The sequence below is a fragment of the Capsicum annuum genome, chromosome 1 (assembly GCF_002878395.1).
Source record: "Capsicum annuum cultivar UCD-10X-F1 chromosome 1, UCD10Xv1.1, whole genome shotgun sequence".
Classification (NCBI taxonomy): domain Eukaryota; kingdom Viridiplantae; phylum Streptophyta; class Magnoliopsida; order Solanales; family Solanaceae; genus Capsicum; species Capsicum annuum.
This window is the reverse complement of record NC_061111.1, coordinates 30,486,371-30,506,108: the sequence shown is the minus strand read 5'-3', so window position 1 is coordinate 30,506,108 and position 19,738 is coordinate 30,486,371. Positions and strand designations below refer to the sequence as shown.

The following is a 19,738-nucleotide window of genomic DNA, read 5'->3' as shown; positions in this document are numbered from 1 at the left end:
AAACAAAAAACAAATAAATTATACACGATTATTCTTCAGTTGGGAGTAATTTAAATCAAATGAGAGAACTTTTGGGGCTTTGGAGGATAACAGGCAAACATGAACGATTTTATTGTTACAAAAGAGATGAGTAACAAACTACCTTAAGTTGAATAGCATAGACGATTCAAAACTATCAAAATTTTCATGATACATTAATGTATAAGGAAATTCATGATAGTTGGAATAAAAGATGAAATTATTTTTACAATATGATTATCTCCCATAATTGAACTCAACCTGGATAACATAGCGCATTCTTATTTGTTCCACATTGTAAACTATGTACTCATTATACAACAAACTACCCTGCAACACAACATTTAAACAATTTTTAGTATATTTGGCAGCTACCACAAAGAAATTGAAGTTCATTTTGACACAAAAAAAGGAAGGCTTTATCATTCATAATTTCGAGAAAATGGAATCGTAAAGTAAAAAAGAGGTCATAAACAAGAGTAGAGCAAACCTGCTTTCGTTGCGCCTTTGGCTTTCCCAAAGGAACGACGACACCATCTTCAAGTATTTGAGATTTTGCAAAATCTGGGGCCGTGGCACCGACTCCTTTTGTGCTGCAATATCAAGAATCATGATATTCCCCATGAATAATTCTTTTACAGGTCAAAACAGGTTTCTCTATATCTACAAACTACAGTTCTCTTCTTTTTAGTTGTATTTTGAGTTTACTATCTGAGCAATAACATACGGGCAAGAGTAACAAATGTGAGAAGAATGAAACCTTAGCTTTCCTGGAGGCAACTTATCAGCATAGTAGTCGGCTGATAGCAGCTCATTCATGTCACCAAGAGCAACCTGTAAAGGAAACAAAAGAGAATTAATTGACAAGAGAATGGTAAACATCCTCCCCCCCAACCTTCAGGTTGCAGGTTCACCAAGGGAGCAAGGTGGGAAGGTCGTTAATTTTTGGACTGCAGGGCTACCCTTCCTATCCAAAGCTTGAAAAAGAAAAGATGTGAAATGGCAAGCTGGATATAGAGGTTGTGGCATAAAAAAATTGGCTTGTCTAAAGGAGTGACATTAAAATAAGAGGGACAAAGATTGGGCTGGATTATGAAGTGCTAACTAACCTCACACAACAGAAGCACACCATTCCTAGCAGCAGAGGAGGCGTAGCAATAATTTGCACTTTTGGAGAACATATCGGCAAAATAAACCCCTTTCCCAAACATGTACCCTGTCGAAGGTGCTTCTGGAGGAGCAATTCGTAAACCTAGTGTATCAGGCAAGAATAAATCATTAGGGAATTACAAGATGACTTAAAACCTGCTTGAAGAAACTTACACAAAAGTATAAGCAAACAACCTTGCGAAAGAATGCCAGCCCAGTTTGTGAGCCGAGAACCATGCCATAGAAGCATCCTGTTACTTGTATCAGAGAACTGCTACCCCAAAGTTCACAAACTTAAAATCTTTCTAGGGTAGTAGTAGTTATAAGTTAAAAAAAATAGAAAAGGCTGTTGCAAGGAATTTTATGAGACTTCGGAGTTCACCTTCTGGAATCTTTCAGTTTCACCATCTCTTGATGCCCTAAATACTTGAACAATATCGACAGCATAACCAGAATGAGTTTTTGCATGGGTATTCTTCATGTAATTCTCAATCTGACCAAAAATGATATACTCAGTTTTATAAACTCCAGAGATAATCTGAGACGAAAATCATTTATAGTAGAAGACATGACATGGTGATCACTCCATGGAGCAGATGAACAAAATAATATTCACAATATTCATTCTTGTCATGCTGATCAACAAACTGAATGAAGGAATACAATACTCAGAAGATTGATGACCATGAAATAACTGATCCAGCAAAAACTTTTTCATACCATGAGAAATTCTTGGGAACCAACTTCAACTGGAACAAGTTTGCAACGAAGTTGTTCATATTGATAATACAAGGGATCCTCCTACAAAAAGATGATGCCAATTCCGAGTCATATCTTCATCATTGTGTGCAAAAGCAAATTAAATTGAGTTAAAAGCCAGATCTTATAGAACATAGCTTCAAACAACGCCCTTTTTTTAATTATTTCAAAGACAAATCATAAATAATTTCACTGATAATGCTCCACAATGGAGCCAAAACTTATGATTTTCTTCAAAAAAAAAAAATTATGCTTCCAAAATATCTATCTATCACAACGGTGTGTTCTTTTTGCACCAAAATTAAAGCAAATACTTCACCCAGACTCCGCAAAGCAGTACCTGTATATCGGTGTTATCCTCCAATATCTTAGTTGCGACTTCAATTTCAGCAAGAGCTTCGACCTTTTCGTTTCAAAGAGTTTCACCACAGAAAAAAGATCAGGTAGAAATAAGTAAAAAAATAGACAAGCAGCACAAAAATAATATAAAAAAACATTAAATTAAAATTTCATTGAAAAGATAATTTTGACTGACACCAGCTAATATCAACTCTATAACATATGGTTTGTAAGGCCATGCATACAACAGGACAACTTAGAACCAACACATCTGTGAGAGAACATCAACTGACAGTAAATAAGAAATTCATGCTTCTAGATGGACATAACAGTTGAAGATGAAACATCAAATGATCACTCAGTCCAATTAACTGAAATGCACATCTATGACAGTGTAATACATAGAGAATAATGATCAGGAGGGAAGAGAAAAGAAGTGAACTTAGAAAAGAGAAAAAACAAGTCACCATTTCAATTTTGCGTTTTAACTTCTGAGGGGTGTCGATGACAAATTCACCTGACGGTAGGAAACAAGTATATTAGTAAGTTGCACAAAAACTAATCTAACAAAACCACTACCATCCACCTGAAGCAACTGATAGAAAAAAAAAATACAGGGAAAAAGAGAAATTGGAGGATCAAGCAAGCAGATGAAGCAGGACGAGAAGGCAAAATTCGGCTTTAGTGGAAAGGAAAAGGAACTAAGATGTCTTACGCATCTTCTTGAAGCCAAAATCATGAGGAATGACTGTATAGAATTGACTGCAACATAAAAATGATAAAAATATCAGCAACCATATTCATGGTTACAAACAGCTCTTGACGCTTCTAAAATTCCAGAAACAATGTGGTTAGGGCTAAGCAGATATGGCATGATCACTGACCATAATCAGACAACTCGCAGTAGGGATGAAGAAAGCTTACCTGCTCAAGTCTTCAAGCAGTGTTCTGTTGGACTGTCCAATTACATCAGAAATCCTTTTCAAGACATCATAACCCTAAACGCAGACAAACTTTTAGTTGAATAGTCCAGAATAATTCTCCTTTTCTCTCGTCTTGGTGAGTGTAGTAAAGAATGATAACTGGACTAATAAGGTACAGCGAACATAATAGTACATTAAGGTTCTGGATTTCTGAAAACATGTATCTACTTCTTGCCTAACTATTTTCTCCCTATACCCTTCAATACTTCCAAATTTCTGTCTGTATTTTTTCCATTTATTCAGCAAAGACCTTGTGAAAGCCCTCTGCATCAGACTCATTCCAGTTGGGCAATCTAGCAACAAGACTGAGAATTTTCGGCACTCCGGAAGAGAACCAATTAAGACCTCAACCTTTGATGATGAAATATTATTGGGGGTTCAACTATATCTCACCCAGATAGAAAAAGACATTATATCATAGAATCATGTTATATCACCTAGAATGTTTTAATTCCATATACAAGGAACAGAAAATCAGGGGAAATGCTAAAAGGCAAATCCAGTAAAATGGAACCAAGGGAATATCAAAATTTGAAGATAATAAATTTAGGTTTAAGGGAATCTTTACATGATTTGGTATATGTCATATTATTTCCCTTTTCAGTTTTGTTAGTATTACTCTCCAACTATCTTTTTTTTGTTGGTAAGCGTGGTGTATGGGACAGCTTGCGTGCATCTCGCCTAATTCCACGAGCTACTTGTCACCTCCCACCAGGTACTAGGTAACTCTGTCCACCAAGGCTAGGACAAATGGAAAGAAGTGTTTTTGTCTCCGGCGGGATTTGAACATGAGACCTCATGGTTCTCAACCACTTCATTGACCACTGGGCCACACCCTTGGTTGCTTATTCTCCTGCTATCTTATTCTTCGATTTTAGTATAATAACTATTATTTTCTTTACTTCAATAATCATTTTATTAGTGTTGCTATTGTTCTCTGTCTTAGTTTTTGCTAAACATACTTGCTGTTTGATATGCTTTACTTGAGTCGAGGGTCTATCGGAAACAACCTATGTACCCTCACAAGGTAGGGGTATGACTGCCCCCCCCCCACCCCACCCCACACACACAGAGTGGCTCCACTTGTGGGATAACACTACTTACTTTGTTGTTGCTGTTGTGACTATTTTCCATTTAGGACCACAAAAATTTAAACAAAATGAGATAAAACGAAGTAGTTCAGAAATGAGACACTACAGCATAAATCACACCAGATACTTGCCTTTAAAATAGTTGTTTTGCTCAATTTACCGAGTGGCAACTTGTTAGCATTGTACCCTATTCAACAATAACAAGAATATTTAGCAGTTACAATAGTAGTGATCAATATCAAGATAGAAACCACTGTGGTAAAAACAAAAGCATTAAACCTATTTCCATCATTTGCTGCCTCATCATATTGATGTCGCAAATAAGGGATATGAACTTTTCAATCGGAGCCTCCAGCTTAGTCTCACGAGGTTGACTTTTTGGTACTGGGTTGGACTGTCCTACGACCTGTTTGAGAGGTTCATGAAGCCCTCGGATCAATATACATCATTTTATATTTGTTGCAATTTCAACTAGATAAACAAGAATGGTACTTCAAACCAAACTGCCTATCCATATGACAGAACAATTACAAGTTATTGCGTAAATTTTGTCACAACCGGAATCAGATGCAACAGCAGAAAGTGGAGCAAAAGATTCTAAGTTGATGTAAGAAATAAAGAGTTCAATGCATCTGCAAGATTGGCAATAGATTCCACATCAATGCAGAAATAACAAGTTCACTACAAGAATGTCCCTGTAGAGAACAAGCAACTTAAAACAACTTACTGATGACTCTTTCCCATTTTCATCATAGTCCATTTCCAACCAAGTATATTGCTTTGGTTGACAAACAAAATCTTTGCGGTTAGACCAATGGTTCTTGGTCTTCTCATAGAATTTGCTCTCAAACTCAGATGTGGCATCATCAGCAGACGTAAAGGGACCATTGATCTTCGTTCCACCCTTTGCACCAACTCTACCCCATCTAGTGTAAACAAGGAAATTCCCACCACTATCGTTCTCTGCAATCAGATGAATAGAATCAGGCCAAACAACATGGAAAAGGGCAATGACACAATGTAAACTTCAGCAAGTTTCAAATATGTACGAATTCTGATTGTTTCTATAAGACTATAACATGATGAACCAAATACAACGTTCACAGTTGTTCTCAGGGTTGGCCCAGCATCAGAAGTAGTAGATGATTTAGCTACCAATTAACTGGAACAATTTATCGTGGTATATATTGCTTCCATAGCATAGAAAACCACTTTAAAAGGAAAAAAGGCAACTAGGAAGTTTGCTTCCAAGAAATTAAGATATATACGAGGCAACAAATAGAGAATAACCTAGAACTTGAATGACGTAATACTTGTTATTGTTGTTCCCAACATTTGTTTGGTTCAGTGTGGCATCGTAAATCTCATCGCCCTGCAGATAAACAAGAATTCAATGAATCAAAAATCCAAATGAACTTTTATTAGAAGAATAAGAGAACAAGAAAAAAAAAAAAAGGAAGAAGAACAATGCAAATACTTCATTGCAGCCAGAAGCAAAAAGTTTATAAAAGACATACTTGTTGCAGGACATGGTACCGTGCCTTGATATCATCTGACAGGTATTGATCCAAAACGGCTGCACCCTTCTTTGTTGCTGTGACCAATTTCTCTGTGTCACCTTCATCCCCAACTGCCAAATATTTTAACAGTAAACAAGGCAAAATCATTTCTCACTAAAAAGAGATGAAAAGTACAACCAAATAGATAGCATAAATAGTCAAGTTAGTTTCAGGCTAGACTGTAGCTAAAACAAACCACTTCTCTACATTTATGTGTTAATCAGTATAATTTAGTGCATTATTACCATTCTGTAGCATTAAATACTGTAGTAGATACCAGTATTTATAATAACAATTCACAGTCCAAAAGCTTTTTATAGAGTTCTCTACTTGGCGTAAAGCTATTTCCTAAAATTCCAAATGTATTCCCTTTTGATTTAACGGATACTTGAGTCAATCACAGATTAATCCACTTTGCAAATAAAAAGTTAGACAACCACCAAGTAATATGAAAAGTGTAATAATTTATAAATGTATCATCTCAAATTGGCAAGTCAATCATACACTTAAAAAGTCATTGGTCATAGCCACTTTCTTTCGCAAAGCAAAATAATGAATAAATAATTATGCTACGACATAGAAGTAAAACGTGAGAGGTTAAACTACATTCTAAAACAAGACTGTTTTAGTTTCAACTCAACAATGCACTCAAGCACCATCAAAGGCAGTCAGGGAAAACATAATCCTGCAAACAAGTGCTAAACCAACATAAATTACTCTTCCCTTGGTCTGACTAAACTTTAGAGTGATATTTCACTTACGATCTCCAAAATTTGGGTAGAATTGCAGTCAAAGAAACTAAGCTTGGTCCCTCAACAAAAATAGCTAGTTATGTTAATGAATTAACTGAGGGTTATATTACACAAGCTTAACTTAATGGCAGTTAAATTGGAACAAATAGTACGAGAGATTAGTCTACTACAGCAACGCTGTTACTCCCTCCGTTCACTTTTTCTTCTCTTCTCAGGGGGTCAAACAGTATGAACTTTGACCAACATTTTAACATATATTTTTCACCATATTATTATGAGAAGGATTATATCTTAATTGTATTTTTCATATAGTTTTCAAATATCAAAATTTTAAACTCAAAATATTGCACTAATCTATTAATCCAATTCAGATTATATCCGAATATTAGTTAAATTTGTCTCGTGAAGTGAAATGTGACAAGTTCAATTAGTCAAACTGACTCTCGTGAAACGATATGACAAGTAAAAATGAACGGAGGGAAAACAATACCTCCAAGATCATCTTTTGACTTGTCATTCGGTGAATCAGCAGCAGCATCACAAAGCCTTTCAACAAGTTCTTTCTTCGACCCAGTACTGGAAATCCCACGAGAAGTAGCTACCTCCCTTAACTCCTTAACACTCATTTTCTTATACTCCTCCACAGCATTCATTTTCCCTGGCCCAATTGAGTCAGTATCATCAACCCTTAGTCTTTTCTTATCACCACTCAATTTCTGCTTCTTGTTTTCCTCCTCCAATCTCCTTACCTGCAATTTCCCCAATATGGGTCCTCAATTGTTTAAAATATTGCAGGTAGGGGAAGGAAAACTGAGGAGGTAATCCAACACTCACCAAAAAGGTGAAAGTTTAGCTAGCCAGCCAGCCAACTGAACTACTGAGTATTACCCCAATATGGGTACTCAATTTTATTTAATTATTTTAAAATAGGGGTAGGGAAAGGAGAAACAGGAAGTTTCAACAAGAAGTTGAGATAGCGGATCAACTGAGCTACTAACATTTCTCGCATATGGGTACTCAAACAATAACACCCAACAAATACAGGAATATAGCAAGCAAGTGAATAACACTAACCAATATGGATTTGGTTCCGGTGATGTCAAGACCCCGAATTGAAAGTTCTTTACGAAGTTCATCCACTTTAAGCTTCGTTATTGTGGCCATTGTTTGAATTGTTTTCAGTACTGAAAAATTCAGTAGTAGTACGTAGTATTTATATAGGCAACAAGGGAAAAAGCTTGGCAAGGAAGATTGTAAGGGTTATTTGTGCAGCGCACGGTTTAGCGCCACCCTCCTTTCTGACATTCTTAAATTCCTTTAGCTTTTTTTTATTATGCAAATTTTGTAAAATATCTTACATATCTATTCTTTTTTCCTTTATTTTATTTTATTTTATGTGGCATTGTGTTGATTTGATATGGTATTTTAAGAATTAAAAAAAAACTTTTAAAATTTATGATCTAAAATTATTTTTAGACATTTGTGTTTATAAATTATTTCATTAAAAGTAACAAAAAAAATTTAAATTTAAGTTATTTCAAGTTATATGAAGATGAAGTTCTTTTTAGGATAGAAATAGAATAAAAAAAGGTGTCAGATAAAATGAAATGAAAAGTATGTGTTTTTTAATGAGAAAAATGAATTGAAAGACCCTCTCAAGTCTTTAATTAAAAAAAGGGAACAAATGGGGACCACGATATTATTAAATTAAAAAAATAAAATCGCCTAAACAACTGGGACAATTGTTCTACAACTATAGTTGTTGAACAACTTTACAAAGTTGTCGAACAATTTTGATAGTTGTTGAATAACTATGCAAAGTTGTCAAACAACTTTGATAGTTATTGAGACAACTTCTATAGTTGTTGAGACAACTTTTTTAGTTGTTGGAGCAAAATGTTTAAAAAAAAATTGAAAAAAAATCGTCCCTTTCACCTAATTTTTAAAACTTGAAGGAACACCTAATTGAGTAACTAGTTTGTCCCTTTTAATTCAAGATCTCAATAATCATATTAGTAGGGATAATAAGCACATAAATGTAGTTGAAATTATGTATGCTCTCGACCGTACCAAAATGAGCTAAATTTACTCATTTTTTCGAATAACTGAAACTTAAAATCCGTTGATGTCACGTCTCCCTATTTAATTTAAAAAATTCTCACTCCTCTCTCTCTCTCTCATTTAAAGTACTCAATCTTAGTTTTGGACTAATGTGTAATAACAAATACTAACAATTTTTTTTTTTTTTTTGGCTTAAGTAGACATACATTAAAATAACAACAGGAACATAAGGTGGTTTACAAAGTCCCTGCTAAGTCGGCCAGGGTTAAAAATTGAGTATCTTGGGTCAATCCCATCACTGTTAAGCTTATAAGATTTAATCCTTCTTTCAAAAAAAGCTTCTGCGTTGTCTGCCCAGACTATCTTTGCTCCACACATCGATGAAACTTTAAAAATCTTAATTTCTTCAAAATCCGTCGTGTTTGCACCTTCCCTTGCCATGAGATCAGCTACCCTATTCTATTCTCTGTAACAGTGAGTTACCTTTAGATTCCCTAGCATTCTTAGCCTTGACCTGCATTCATCGATTAAGGTGTAAATTTCCTATAACTAATATAGATAGAACCTTAGTGGAATCAATATTTATCTCAATATGAAGGAGATTCCACTATTCCACAAGTCTTAAACCTTCATTTAGAGCTACCATTTCTATATGATTGTTTGTGGGTTTGTGATAGCTCTTGTAGAATTTCACTATTCAATTTTCGGTGTTAGATCTGATAATGCCACCAATTCCCCCTTTTTCAGGATCTTTCAAACAAGATTCGTCAATATTAAGTTTGAATCATCTATTCACTGAAGGGTTCCACCCGATATTGATGTTTTCATATGAAGATGGAGGATTGATATTTCTGATAGTGTGTTTATATTTCATTGCTTCACCATAAGCTTGATTAGGAGTAGGCGTTTCCTTTCTGTTGTTGAAGGCGTTGCCATTTATTATTTTCCAAATTGACCAGAGACAAAATAGAATAATTCCATGCCACTCCAGAAGGTTGTCATAATTTGTGTGTTTTCAGATTTTATCCTATTTGGTGGATAAAATTTTTGGACAGTGATGACTTTTTTGTGGGAACTCTTGGCAAGAAGAATGCTCTAGTAATTTTGGATGATTGGTCATTCAAAGAAAATATGGTTAATATCTTCAATGATATGATTACAGATGTTACAGCTGGAGTTGTCCCTGACCCCCATTTTAGACAAGGTGTGACTTATTGTGAGTCTATTGTGGTGAATGAGCAACGAGAAGATTTTTTTTATCTTTGATGGAATATTAATTTTTGATATTCAGTTGATAAAAAATTGAGTGTCACTAGTACTGATTTATGGGCCATCAGCCAGCATATTGTAGGTGCTCTTACTGGTGAATTTTCTATTTCCAGTGATACCCCAGATGAGAGTGTCTGAACTGGCTTTAGGGTTGGGAAAAAATGAGGATTTAATAATCTGGATCAAGTCTTGGGGTATTTCCAAAGGGAGGTTAGTAAAGTGCCAAAACAGATTACTCCAAACTTGTGAAAGTTTGTGTTTTCATGGTGCTGGGGAGGGGGCATTGAATGATATTGATGATGGGGTTACTGTGGGGGATCCATCTGTCAGTCCAGAAATTGACTTGATCCCCCTTAGAGGCTCTTTTGCAAACCTCTCAATCCATATTAATATTTTTTAAGGTCCTGGAAGGATTATTAGTCGATTTTGTGCCTGGGGGGGAGTACTTGTTCCTAAGAATAACTTCCCAGAGGTTGTTGGAGTTCTTATTGAATCTCTATTCTAAAACAGTCAGCATAATGGTATTTCTTATGAAAGATTTTTGGAGCCCCATGACCCACGCATTCTTGGGAGTAGTAATAGTGTTCCAGTTTAACATGTCCATTCTCTTTTCACCACTATAGACCTCTAGAAAGTTTCTTTGGATTCTGTCAATGAAAATGGATTCTTGAGGAAAGAGAGATGTATTGCATAACATGGGTTGGGATGCTGCTTAAGGAGCATTTAGTGAGGACAAATCTACCAGCCATATTGAGAAAGTTCCAACCAGTCAACTTGGAGCTGAGGTTATCCACAATAAATTGAAAGTCTTTGGTGCAAGGTTTCTTGTGGAAAATAAGAAAGCCTAGGTACTTGCCAAAGCAATCTCTAGCTTGGATGGAAAGTAATCTAGCTGATATGAGTCTATCTTTCTGACCACAGTGCTGGTGGCAAATAACTTTGGATTTGATGGTGTTCACTTTCTGGTCAGAATGATGACTGAAACTATTAAGAATGCCCTAGTGATAATGCAGTTCTTGTTATTAGTCATTGCAAAGAGGGTCAAGTCATCAACAAAAAAGATGTGAGAAATTTTGAGACCCTGTCTGCTGATAAAGATGGGATTCCAAGTAAGAATGTCCACATCATGGTCAATTATCCTTGAGAGGAGTTTCACGTACATGATAAAAATACAGGGAAAAAGAGGATTTCCCTATCTTATTCCCTTGGTAGGATTAAAAGAAGGAGTTTTCTCCCATTGACCAGTATAGAGATGGTGGAGGATAAAATAGAGGACATGATGGGAGTCGTTAATTTGGGGGAAATATTGAAAAAGTGTAGAGTTTGTCTGATGAAAAACCATTTCATCCTATCAAAGGTATTTTTCAAGTTAATCTTTAGAATCATGTTGGCCCTTTTGCCCTTTATTTTCCTGAAGTAAGAGATTACTTCCTGAATAATGATGGCATTATCAGAGGTCCTTCCATTGGGTAGGAAGTTGGATTGGGTTGGGCTAATGAGTCTAGCTAGAAAGGGTTTGAGCCTAATAGCTATAATCTTGATGATTATTTTGTACTGAGTATTGCACAAACCTATAGGCCTGAAATTCATCATGCTAGTGGCATTAGAATACTTGGGAATGAGGCAAAAGTAAGTGGAGTTTAACTTTTCTTCCATTTTCGAGGAGGTGAAGGTCTCCATACAAAACTTAATGGTTGCAGGTCCTATAATATCCCAATATCTCTAGTACATTAACGGGTGCAGGCCATCAGGTCATGGAGCCTTAGTTGTCTTGAAAGGAAAAACAACTCTCCTGATCTCAGCTGGGGTAGGAGCGCTGTCAAGAGAAGGGTGATCCTCAGTCCTAATAGAGCCATGGTAAGAAGGGTTGTATTGGCACCTAAAGGGAGAGGATGATTGTTCAGAGGAGAAAAGTTTGGAGTAAAAGCCTAAGATCTCTGATTTGATTTCCTCAAGGGTATAGATCCAGTTGACATTATCATCTTTCAATGCAGAAATGTTGTTCTTTCTTCTCTTAAGTGGAGGTGTGAAAGAATCTGGTGTTAGAGACCTCTTCTGAGAGAGCCAGTTTATCTTGGACTTTAGCCTCCAGAATTCTTGTTCCTTTCTGAGGATCTCACTATATTCTTTGGTAAGGTTTGCTTCTAAGTTCTGGAGAAAGAGATTGTGAGGATAATTAGGAGATTTCTGGATGCCAGCAAGTCTGATCAGAATATGATTTTTCCTGTAGAAGATATTGCTAAAGACCTTCTTATTCCAAACTTTAACATCAACCTCAAAGAAGGTGATAACCTTTGTTAAAGGGATATTGAGAGCAAAAAAGTCTTTAACAATATTAATAAAAATGGGAAGGGAACACCAGATAGTTTCCATCCTGAAGGGTTTCTGAAGAGGGAGAGAGAGGTTGATTAGCTTGAAGAGGAGAGATCTGAATGAGTTCTAGGGAGGTGGAAAGTTATTGGTAGTAGATGAAAATGAGATTTTTAAAGAGAGATTGGTCTTTCTCTCTATATATTTTAAAGGAAGTTCAACAGCAAATACTAACAATTTATGCAATCCCCAGATTGATTTCTTTCAAATAAAAAAGAATGCTAATTCTGAAAATTTTACGTACTCGAATTGCAATCTTGATTTATCTAAACACGAAATATACTGGCAAAATTGAAAGCATTTGGTCTGTGTATTTGATTTAGTATAACTAGAAGAATGCACAAAATAACACGTGAATGCACTGCACGTATTTTGGTTCAATATTAAACCTAAGAATTGGTCAACTATGTGATAATTACTTGTAAGAAATAAAGTTTGACTAGGTCGAAATATTTTAATCTATGTTTGGTACATAATTAAATCATACATAATTGCAAAGACTATCACTACACGCACATATTCATCTAAAAATAGTTGATACTTGTATGTTTTTTTTCTTTTCTTGTTTTGAATTTGTGTGTGGAATATTCGGATCCAACTAACACACACATGTTACATTACATTATCATTGGCCTCAAGGCAGATAGAGAGTAGTAGTATCGGATTCATCTTAATCAATATTTTCTTAAGATTACTAAGCTGTGGATTAGGTCTGGTCAATCTTGAATCAGGTTGGTTATGTATTTATGTCATACACAAGATGGCTAGGCATTTATGAGCAAATACAACATCATAATATACCCAAAATCCCAGAAGAATGTACGTTGATCTTAGCCCTACTTAGAGAGATTTATAGGCAAATGCTACGTATTATTTCATACAGCTTTCCAAGTATTCTCTTTTCCTTTAACTTACTTTTTTTTATCGTAGATAAAATAATCGGAAGGAAAAAATTATATAAGAAAAGAAAAGAAGAGAAGAAAACCATCCACCCTTGTTTGGATTTTTATTGTTTTCTTGCTTACACTATTCACAGAGAATGTTCAGTCTGTTTCACAAAGCAGCCACAACCAGCTTGGACGCTGCATTTTTAACAGGGTTTTTACTAATTGATTCAAAGGTTTGAGAACAAAAAGCAAGCAAGAGGCTTCCCAAGAAACATGAAATGTTATTCTGAGTTACTCGGAGGCTTTTCCTTTGGATGCTTAGACCCATAGTGATCCACAAGTTGGTTTTGATTTGCTAGCTGCGCCTGAAAAAACAACACAAATTACGTGAGAAAAGGAGTCCAGCACATTTGTTGATAATGTAACATCAAACATGTTGCTATCTTAATGACTGGGGAAGTACACACACTCAGACAGTATAAACATTGAAGATGACCAAAGTAAAGGAAACAACTTGTTAATCAAAGGCCTAACAAGATTCACAATATAATATAACCAATGAAAGAACTAACAAAGAATTATACTAATGTTGCTAAGCTTCTAACAAAGAATTATACTAATGTTGCTAAGCTTCTTAAAGACTGTAAAGAAAATAATGAGCATTTTCACTACTACACGGTCTATCTACGTGATCGACACTAGAACAGGCATTCACAGAAAATAATGTGACTCCTAAATCTCTCCAGGAACAATTTTCTGAAGGAGAACAAATCACTTTCCAGACTGACCATCTATCATTTGCAGATAAAAGGCTCAAAGGTAAGCGATTCCCGTGTAGATGCCAGAAGAAGTTGATCTACCCACCTGTCTTTTCATTAAACCAACAAGACGTATCACTTAACCATGGTTAAGTGAATAAACGTGTATGAAAGATACTTCTCTTGCATTCATTGATTTGATGTGAACACCAAGTGCAAATAATTTTTATCATACTCAATGCTCCAATCTCACGCAGAAAGTTTTCTAATGGGGTGGGTAACCACCATGAAAACTTGTTCCTACACCCCCACCCCACCCACCCCCAAAAAGAAAAGCAAAACAAGAACATAACCATGAAATTAGTAAGGACTTTGTGTCCTGCGTGGTTGCACGGAAAGACAACTTGACCATTTAAACAAATATACTTGAACATAGACCACGGTAATTATAAAGATGGAAAAAGATTTTACACATGAAACACTGCAAGGAAGGAAGAAGAGTGCGGGTTGCTATGTCAATACCCGAACATTGACAGGTAAGATAGGATTCTTGTGGGAACAGGGGAGGGGAATGTGGAGCTTCCATCCTCTTTCCATTTAAAGGGCTGAAGTCCATTTTCTCTTTCCAATTTGTTTACAAGAGTACATTCACTTGAAAAGGGACATATTGTTAAGTGCTTTGAGTATAATGAGTAGAAGACTGCACCTGTAGACGAACAAACAAAACTAGTCATAGATCTGGAGGTGGCCTCAATCTTCACATCAGGACATGATTTGAACATGCCATAGAGCAAGTCATAATGAATTAACCCCCCACCCCACCCCACCCCAACACACCCCAACACACACAAGAAACACTTTCCACTTAATCTTGCAATCTTGAGTTGTTTTTCTCTCAGGCAATAATCACACATCATTATCACTTACTGAGAGTGCTAAGCATGAATTATCCTCTCAAACTCATACTGGAGAATGTATTTGGAGACATGGATAAGAAACAGCAATTGGAAGGACACAGAAGAGGAAACAAGGCAAACAAGGCCTTTTCTGGAACTTTCTACACTTGCTTAAGACTTATATACTGCCTCTTTCTCGTGTTCAACAACAGCCATCATTAGATGGCATACATACTGAAGAGATCGCTGGATCCAAGTACTAAACCAGTTGACTGATAAGTCCACTCCAAATTTGAAAACAATGGGCATATATAGCAGCGTCACTAATTTCACTGCAACTCCAGAAATGGAGCTATAACATAGAAGGACCTCAAAACGCATATACTTTTTTTAGTTTTCCTCTGTTAGGAGGGGGGCAAGTCATTAAAGAAATTATGTACATGTCTTTCTTTACAGGTATTGTGAAGGAAAATTGACCAATCAATTTCTGAAAATCTCTTATTTCAATAGATTCACTTCTCAAAGAGAGCAGCTTAAACAACCTTAGAAACTTTGCTAGTACAATCAGTATTTCTTAGTTTTGAAAATGTACGATCGGTATTTCTCAAGGCTATGGATTAAGTTTAGCAACTAGGAAGTTTGCTTCTAGAAATTGATAAACTAATGCTGAAGATATACTAATGTTGCTAAGCTTCTTAAAGACTACAGAAAATAATGAGCCTTTTCAAAAATACAGAGTCAATCTACATTATCAGCACTAGAACAAGTACTCACAGGAAATAATGTGACTCCTAAATCTCACCAGGAACATTTTTCTGAAGGAGAACAAATCACTTCCCAGACTGACCATCTATCATTCCCGACTAGATGCCAGAAGAGATTGATCTACCCTATTCTTTGGCAAATACATACTTGTACCGGTGTTCTCATCAACCCAAGAATACATATAACCTAACCATGGTTAAGTGAATAAATGTGTGTATAAAAGACACTTCTCTTGCATTCATTGATTTGATGTAAACATTGGGTGCAGATAAGTTTTCATCCTACTCAATTTTCCAATCTTACACATGAAGTGTCTAATGGGTGGGTAACAACCATGAAAACTTGTTCCTACTCACAAGGCCCCCCACCCAAAAGAACAAAAGCAAAAGAAAGACATAGGGTGTGTTTGGTATGATGGAAAATATTTTTCATGGAAAATGTTTTCCTGGAAAAAGATTTTCTCGAAAATAAGTTGGTTTTCTACTTATTTTCTCATGTTTGGTTGGCGAGTGAAAAATATTTTCCGGAAAATATTTTATGGTGTTTGGTTGGTGAGTAGAAAATATTTTTTATATTTTTTAGTGTTTAATTGGTGAGTGAAAAAATATGTTTTAGAAAACACTACTAACTGTTAACTAGTATATTAGTGCCTCTAGCAACTCAACAATTTGTAAGAACTAATTTAAGTATAGCAAATAATATCAACATCGAATACTAAAATATTACAATCACTTAATTTAATCAACTACTAATTAGCAAATATAGGAGACATTTTTCAACATTTTGTTAGGACAATCTCAAGATACTACAATCAATAGAAATACAATGGAACAACAAGCTTATTCAACCTTGTAAAACAAGCTACATCGATGACAAAATGAAATATGCAATTAGCAAAAGTAGCATAGGTAAGTCTTCCTCCATGCATATGGAAATAACAATACATTCAACGAGCATTGGAAAAGAAAAAAAATTTGGGCTTCACTATTTTTTATTTTAAGCAATGCAAAATTGAAGCAAAGTACAGTGAAAAATATTTTCGAGTAATGTGAATTTTTTGAAAAATGTGAATATTAGTGTTGATGGGGTGATGGGGTGGGGAAGAGGGGTGGGGGTGGGGGCATAAGTCGCATTTGTCATTTTCCGAAAAATGACTTCCCTTGGTCCATGAGGGAAGTCATTTTCCCTCAAATGGAGGAAAATGAGTTGTTATGGAAAACATTTTCCCAACATTTAACTACAACCAAACAAGAGAAAATAAGAAAATATTTTTCAGAAAACATTTTCCATCATACCAAACACACCCATAGAGATGAAATTAGTAAGGAGTGTGCCCTGCATGGTTTCATGGAAAGAAAACTCAACTACTTAAACAAATATACTTGAGGTTGAGGAAAAAACACAGACCATGGTAATTATATAGATGGCAAAAGATTTTACATGGATCACTACAACGAAGGAAAAAGAGTGTGGGTTGCTATGGCAATGAGACGCAATACACGAAGCATTGACAGGTAAGAAAGGAATCCTGGGAGAATAGGATAGGGGAATGTGGGGCTTCCATCCTCTTCTCTATCAGTGGGGTGAAGCTCATTTCCTCTTTTCAATTTGTTTACAAGAGTACATTCACTTGAATATGGCATATAATGCCAAGTGCTTTGAGTATAATAAGTAGAGGACTGCAGCTTAGACGAGCAAACAAAACTAGTCATAATCATCCTCTCAAACTTATGCTGGAGAATGCATTTGGGGACATGGACAAGAAACAGCTATTGGAAGGAGACAGAAGAGGAACAGTGCAAACAAAGTCTTTTCTGGATCTTCCTATAATTGCTTCAGACTCATTAAATGTAATGCCTTTCCTCGTGTTCAACAACAGCCATCATTAGATGGCATTCATACTGGAGAGATTGCTAGATCCAAGTATTAAACCAGTTGAACTGATAAGTCTACTCCAAATTTGAAAACACCGGGCATATATAGCAGCTTCAATAATTTCACTGCAACTCCAGAAATGATGTTATACCATAGAAGGGGCTCAAAAGGCAAATACCTTTTTTTAGGCTTCCTCTGGCAGAATGAGGGCAATTCCTTGAAGAAATTATGCGCATGCCTTTCTTTACATGTATTGCAATTAACCAATCAATTTCTGAACCTCTCTTATTTCAACAGATTCACCTCTCAAAGGGAGCACTTTAAACAACCTTAGAAACTCACTAGTACAAGCAGTATGTCTTAGTTTTCAAAATGCACAATCAGTATTTCTCAATGGCTGTGGATCAAGTTTTAGCAGCTTTTTGGTGTATTTTTTGAGGTTGTCTTTTAACAGGTAACAGATTTGTAATTTTGTAATTATAAACTAGTACTTAAGAAATAGAGGAGAACCATATTTACAAAAAAAAGAGCTAAGAAGATACAAAAGCTGCCAAAAGAACAATCCCACCAGGAATCAAAAACATCTATTATTCGACTTTCTGTATCTTCAGAGCAAATCTTTCTACACCAAAACCAAAATATCAGAGACAGTTAATCCACTGTATTGTGTTACTTCTATCCTCAAAACTAGGACTGCGTGTTCGGTTCTTCAGTTTGAACCGAACTATCGATTTTTCTAAAACGACTTTTTCGGTATGGTCCTATTATGTGATTCCCACAATATGTAGACCACCAAAATATTTATTATTATTTTTTTTTTTTTATAACCGTGGTGTCCGGGCCAGTTTGTGCGCACCTCGACTAAATCCACGGGATACCTGCCACCTCCCACCAACATCAGGTACCAGGTAACTCTGTCCACCAAGGCTAGAACAGATGGGAAGAAAACACCTAGTGTTTGTCTCTGCTGGGAATTGAACCTGAGACCTCATGGTGCTCATCCCAACTTCACTGAACCACTAGGCCACACCCTTGGGTGCGTAGACCACCAAAATATTATCTAATAGTACTATAAAAAATTAGTGTGAGGAATCTTAATATTGGAAGGGATCATTTGGTACATGGGATAAGTATAACTATCTCGGGATAAAATATGGAATCCACTTTATTCCATGTTTGGTTTAATCCGGAACCATTTATCCCACCATTTGTACTATAATAACGGGATAACAATCACATATGAAAGATATGACAAAATAGTCCCATGGGCTAACCTAACCCAACGGATATACCTGCTTATCCCATCCGGTGTACCAAATGAACCCCTAAGTGTCTGTGAACATGCAACTAGAGATGCTTTAACGTACCTTTGTTTATATATTACCCCCACTGACTTTGACATGAAACATTTTTTCGGCCCTTATTATTTGAAATTATGAAAAAAGACTAGGTTCTATGGTAGAAAAGCAAGTACCACAAGACCAAAGATACAAGCTCTTTGTAGTGGAGAAACTAATAATGTAGGAATATAATTATTTAGGATTATTTCTCGGATGTTTGGTCATTATATGTTGAGAAAAGAGTGGAAGGCATCACTTTATAAGCACAAGGGTGACAGAGTCTTACCAAAGATAAAACGCAGACAGTGAAGATATCACATGAGAGGCTAGGTTACTACTTACTGGAGATTGATAATTGGAAATTAGGAATTAGGAAATAAACTATGGGAGGGCTCGGGAATATTTTGGGCAGGTTCAGAAGCAATGGCTGGAGTATTATATTTTTTTGAACCTATGTGATAAAAGTCGGTTAGGGAGAAGCGTGTTTTTCAATGTAATTCTATATGAATTCCAAAAGGTGTCAAAGAAGGTGTGTATTTTCACTTGGCTAACCGCTAAAGGGATGATGTTGACTGCAGAAATTCATAGAAACCGAAAGATTGTTTGAGTCAACTTGTGTTACATGTGTAAGGAAGCGGGCAAGAAATAGGAGAACATTTACAGGAGTTGAATCGAATTTCCCTGTTGAGGAGTAGTCTATGTTCCCTTATTTTCTTTTAGTGCACACAGAAAGTTCCTTCTTGTATAGATGCTTGGGTGGAGCTTATAGAGAATCAGGTCTTTTTGTAGATTCTTTACCTTTTGGTATTACCCTTGAAACTGGCCATGTTTATAAATAAAATTACATTTACTTGATTCCCCCCCCCC

General features: G+C 35.9%; 1 protein-coding gene and 1 long non-coding RNA gene across 2 annotated transcripts in view; both read right to left on the bottom strand.

Moving 5' to 3' along the window:
* Positions 1-87: 87 nt before the first annotated feature.
* LOC107871275 (poly [ADP-ribose] polymerase 2) lies at positions 88-8,001 on the bottom strand. Its single transcript, XM_047409196.1, has 18 exons — positions 7,725-8,001; positions 7,141-7,399; positions 5,857-5,969; positions 5,630-5,711; positions 5,067-5,302; positions 4,619-4,745; positions 4,471-4,526; positions 3,190-3,263; positions 2,981-3,027; positions 2,733-2,782; positions 2,267-2,329; positions 1,888-1,968; positions 1,550-1,660; positions 1,363-1,438; positions 1,128-1,270; positions 779-852; positions 509-611; positions 88-348 (listed from the first exon to the last, which is right to left on the bottom strand). The coding sequence occupies exons 1-18, from the start codon at positions 7,812-7,814 to the stop codon at positions 256-258; spliced, it is 1,878 nt and encodes a 625-aa protein (XP_047265152.1). The 5' UTR covers positions 7,815-8,001; the 3' UTR covers positions 88-255.
* Positions 8,002-13,321: 5,320 nt separating this feature from the next.
* LOC107871269 overlaps positions 13,322-19,738 on the bottom strand; it is a 16,010-nt gene continuing 9,593 nt past the window's right edge. The window contains exon 2 of the long non-coding RNA XR_001674661.2: positions 13,322-13,602. This is a non-coding gene — a long non-coding RNA (uncharacterized LOC107871269). The remainder of the gene's footprint in view (positions 13,603-19,738) is intronic.

Excerpts from the sequence above, each read along its gene's own strand:
- LOC107871275 (XM_047409196.1), bottom strand. The coding sequence starts at position 7,814 with ATGGCCACAATAACGAAGCTTAAAGTGGATGAACTTCGTAAAGAACTT. Across the intron at positions 7,400-7,724 it reads CCGGAACCAAATCCATATTG|GTAAGGAGATTGGAGGAGGA; the intron begins GTTAGTGTTATT and ends GGGAAATTGCAG. Across the intron at positions 5,970-7,140 it reads GTCAAAAGATGATCTTGGAG|TTGGGGATGAAGGTGACACA; the intron begins GTATTGTTTTCC and ends AATATTTGGCAG.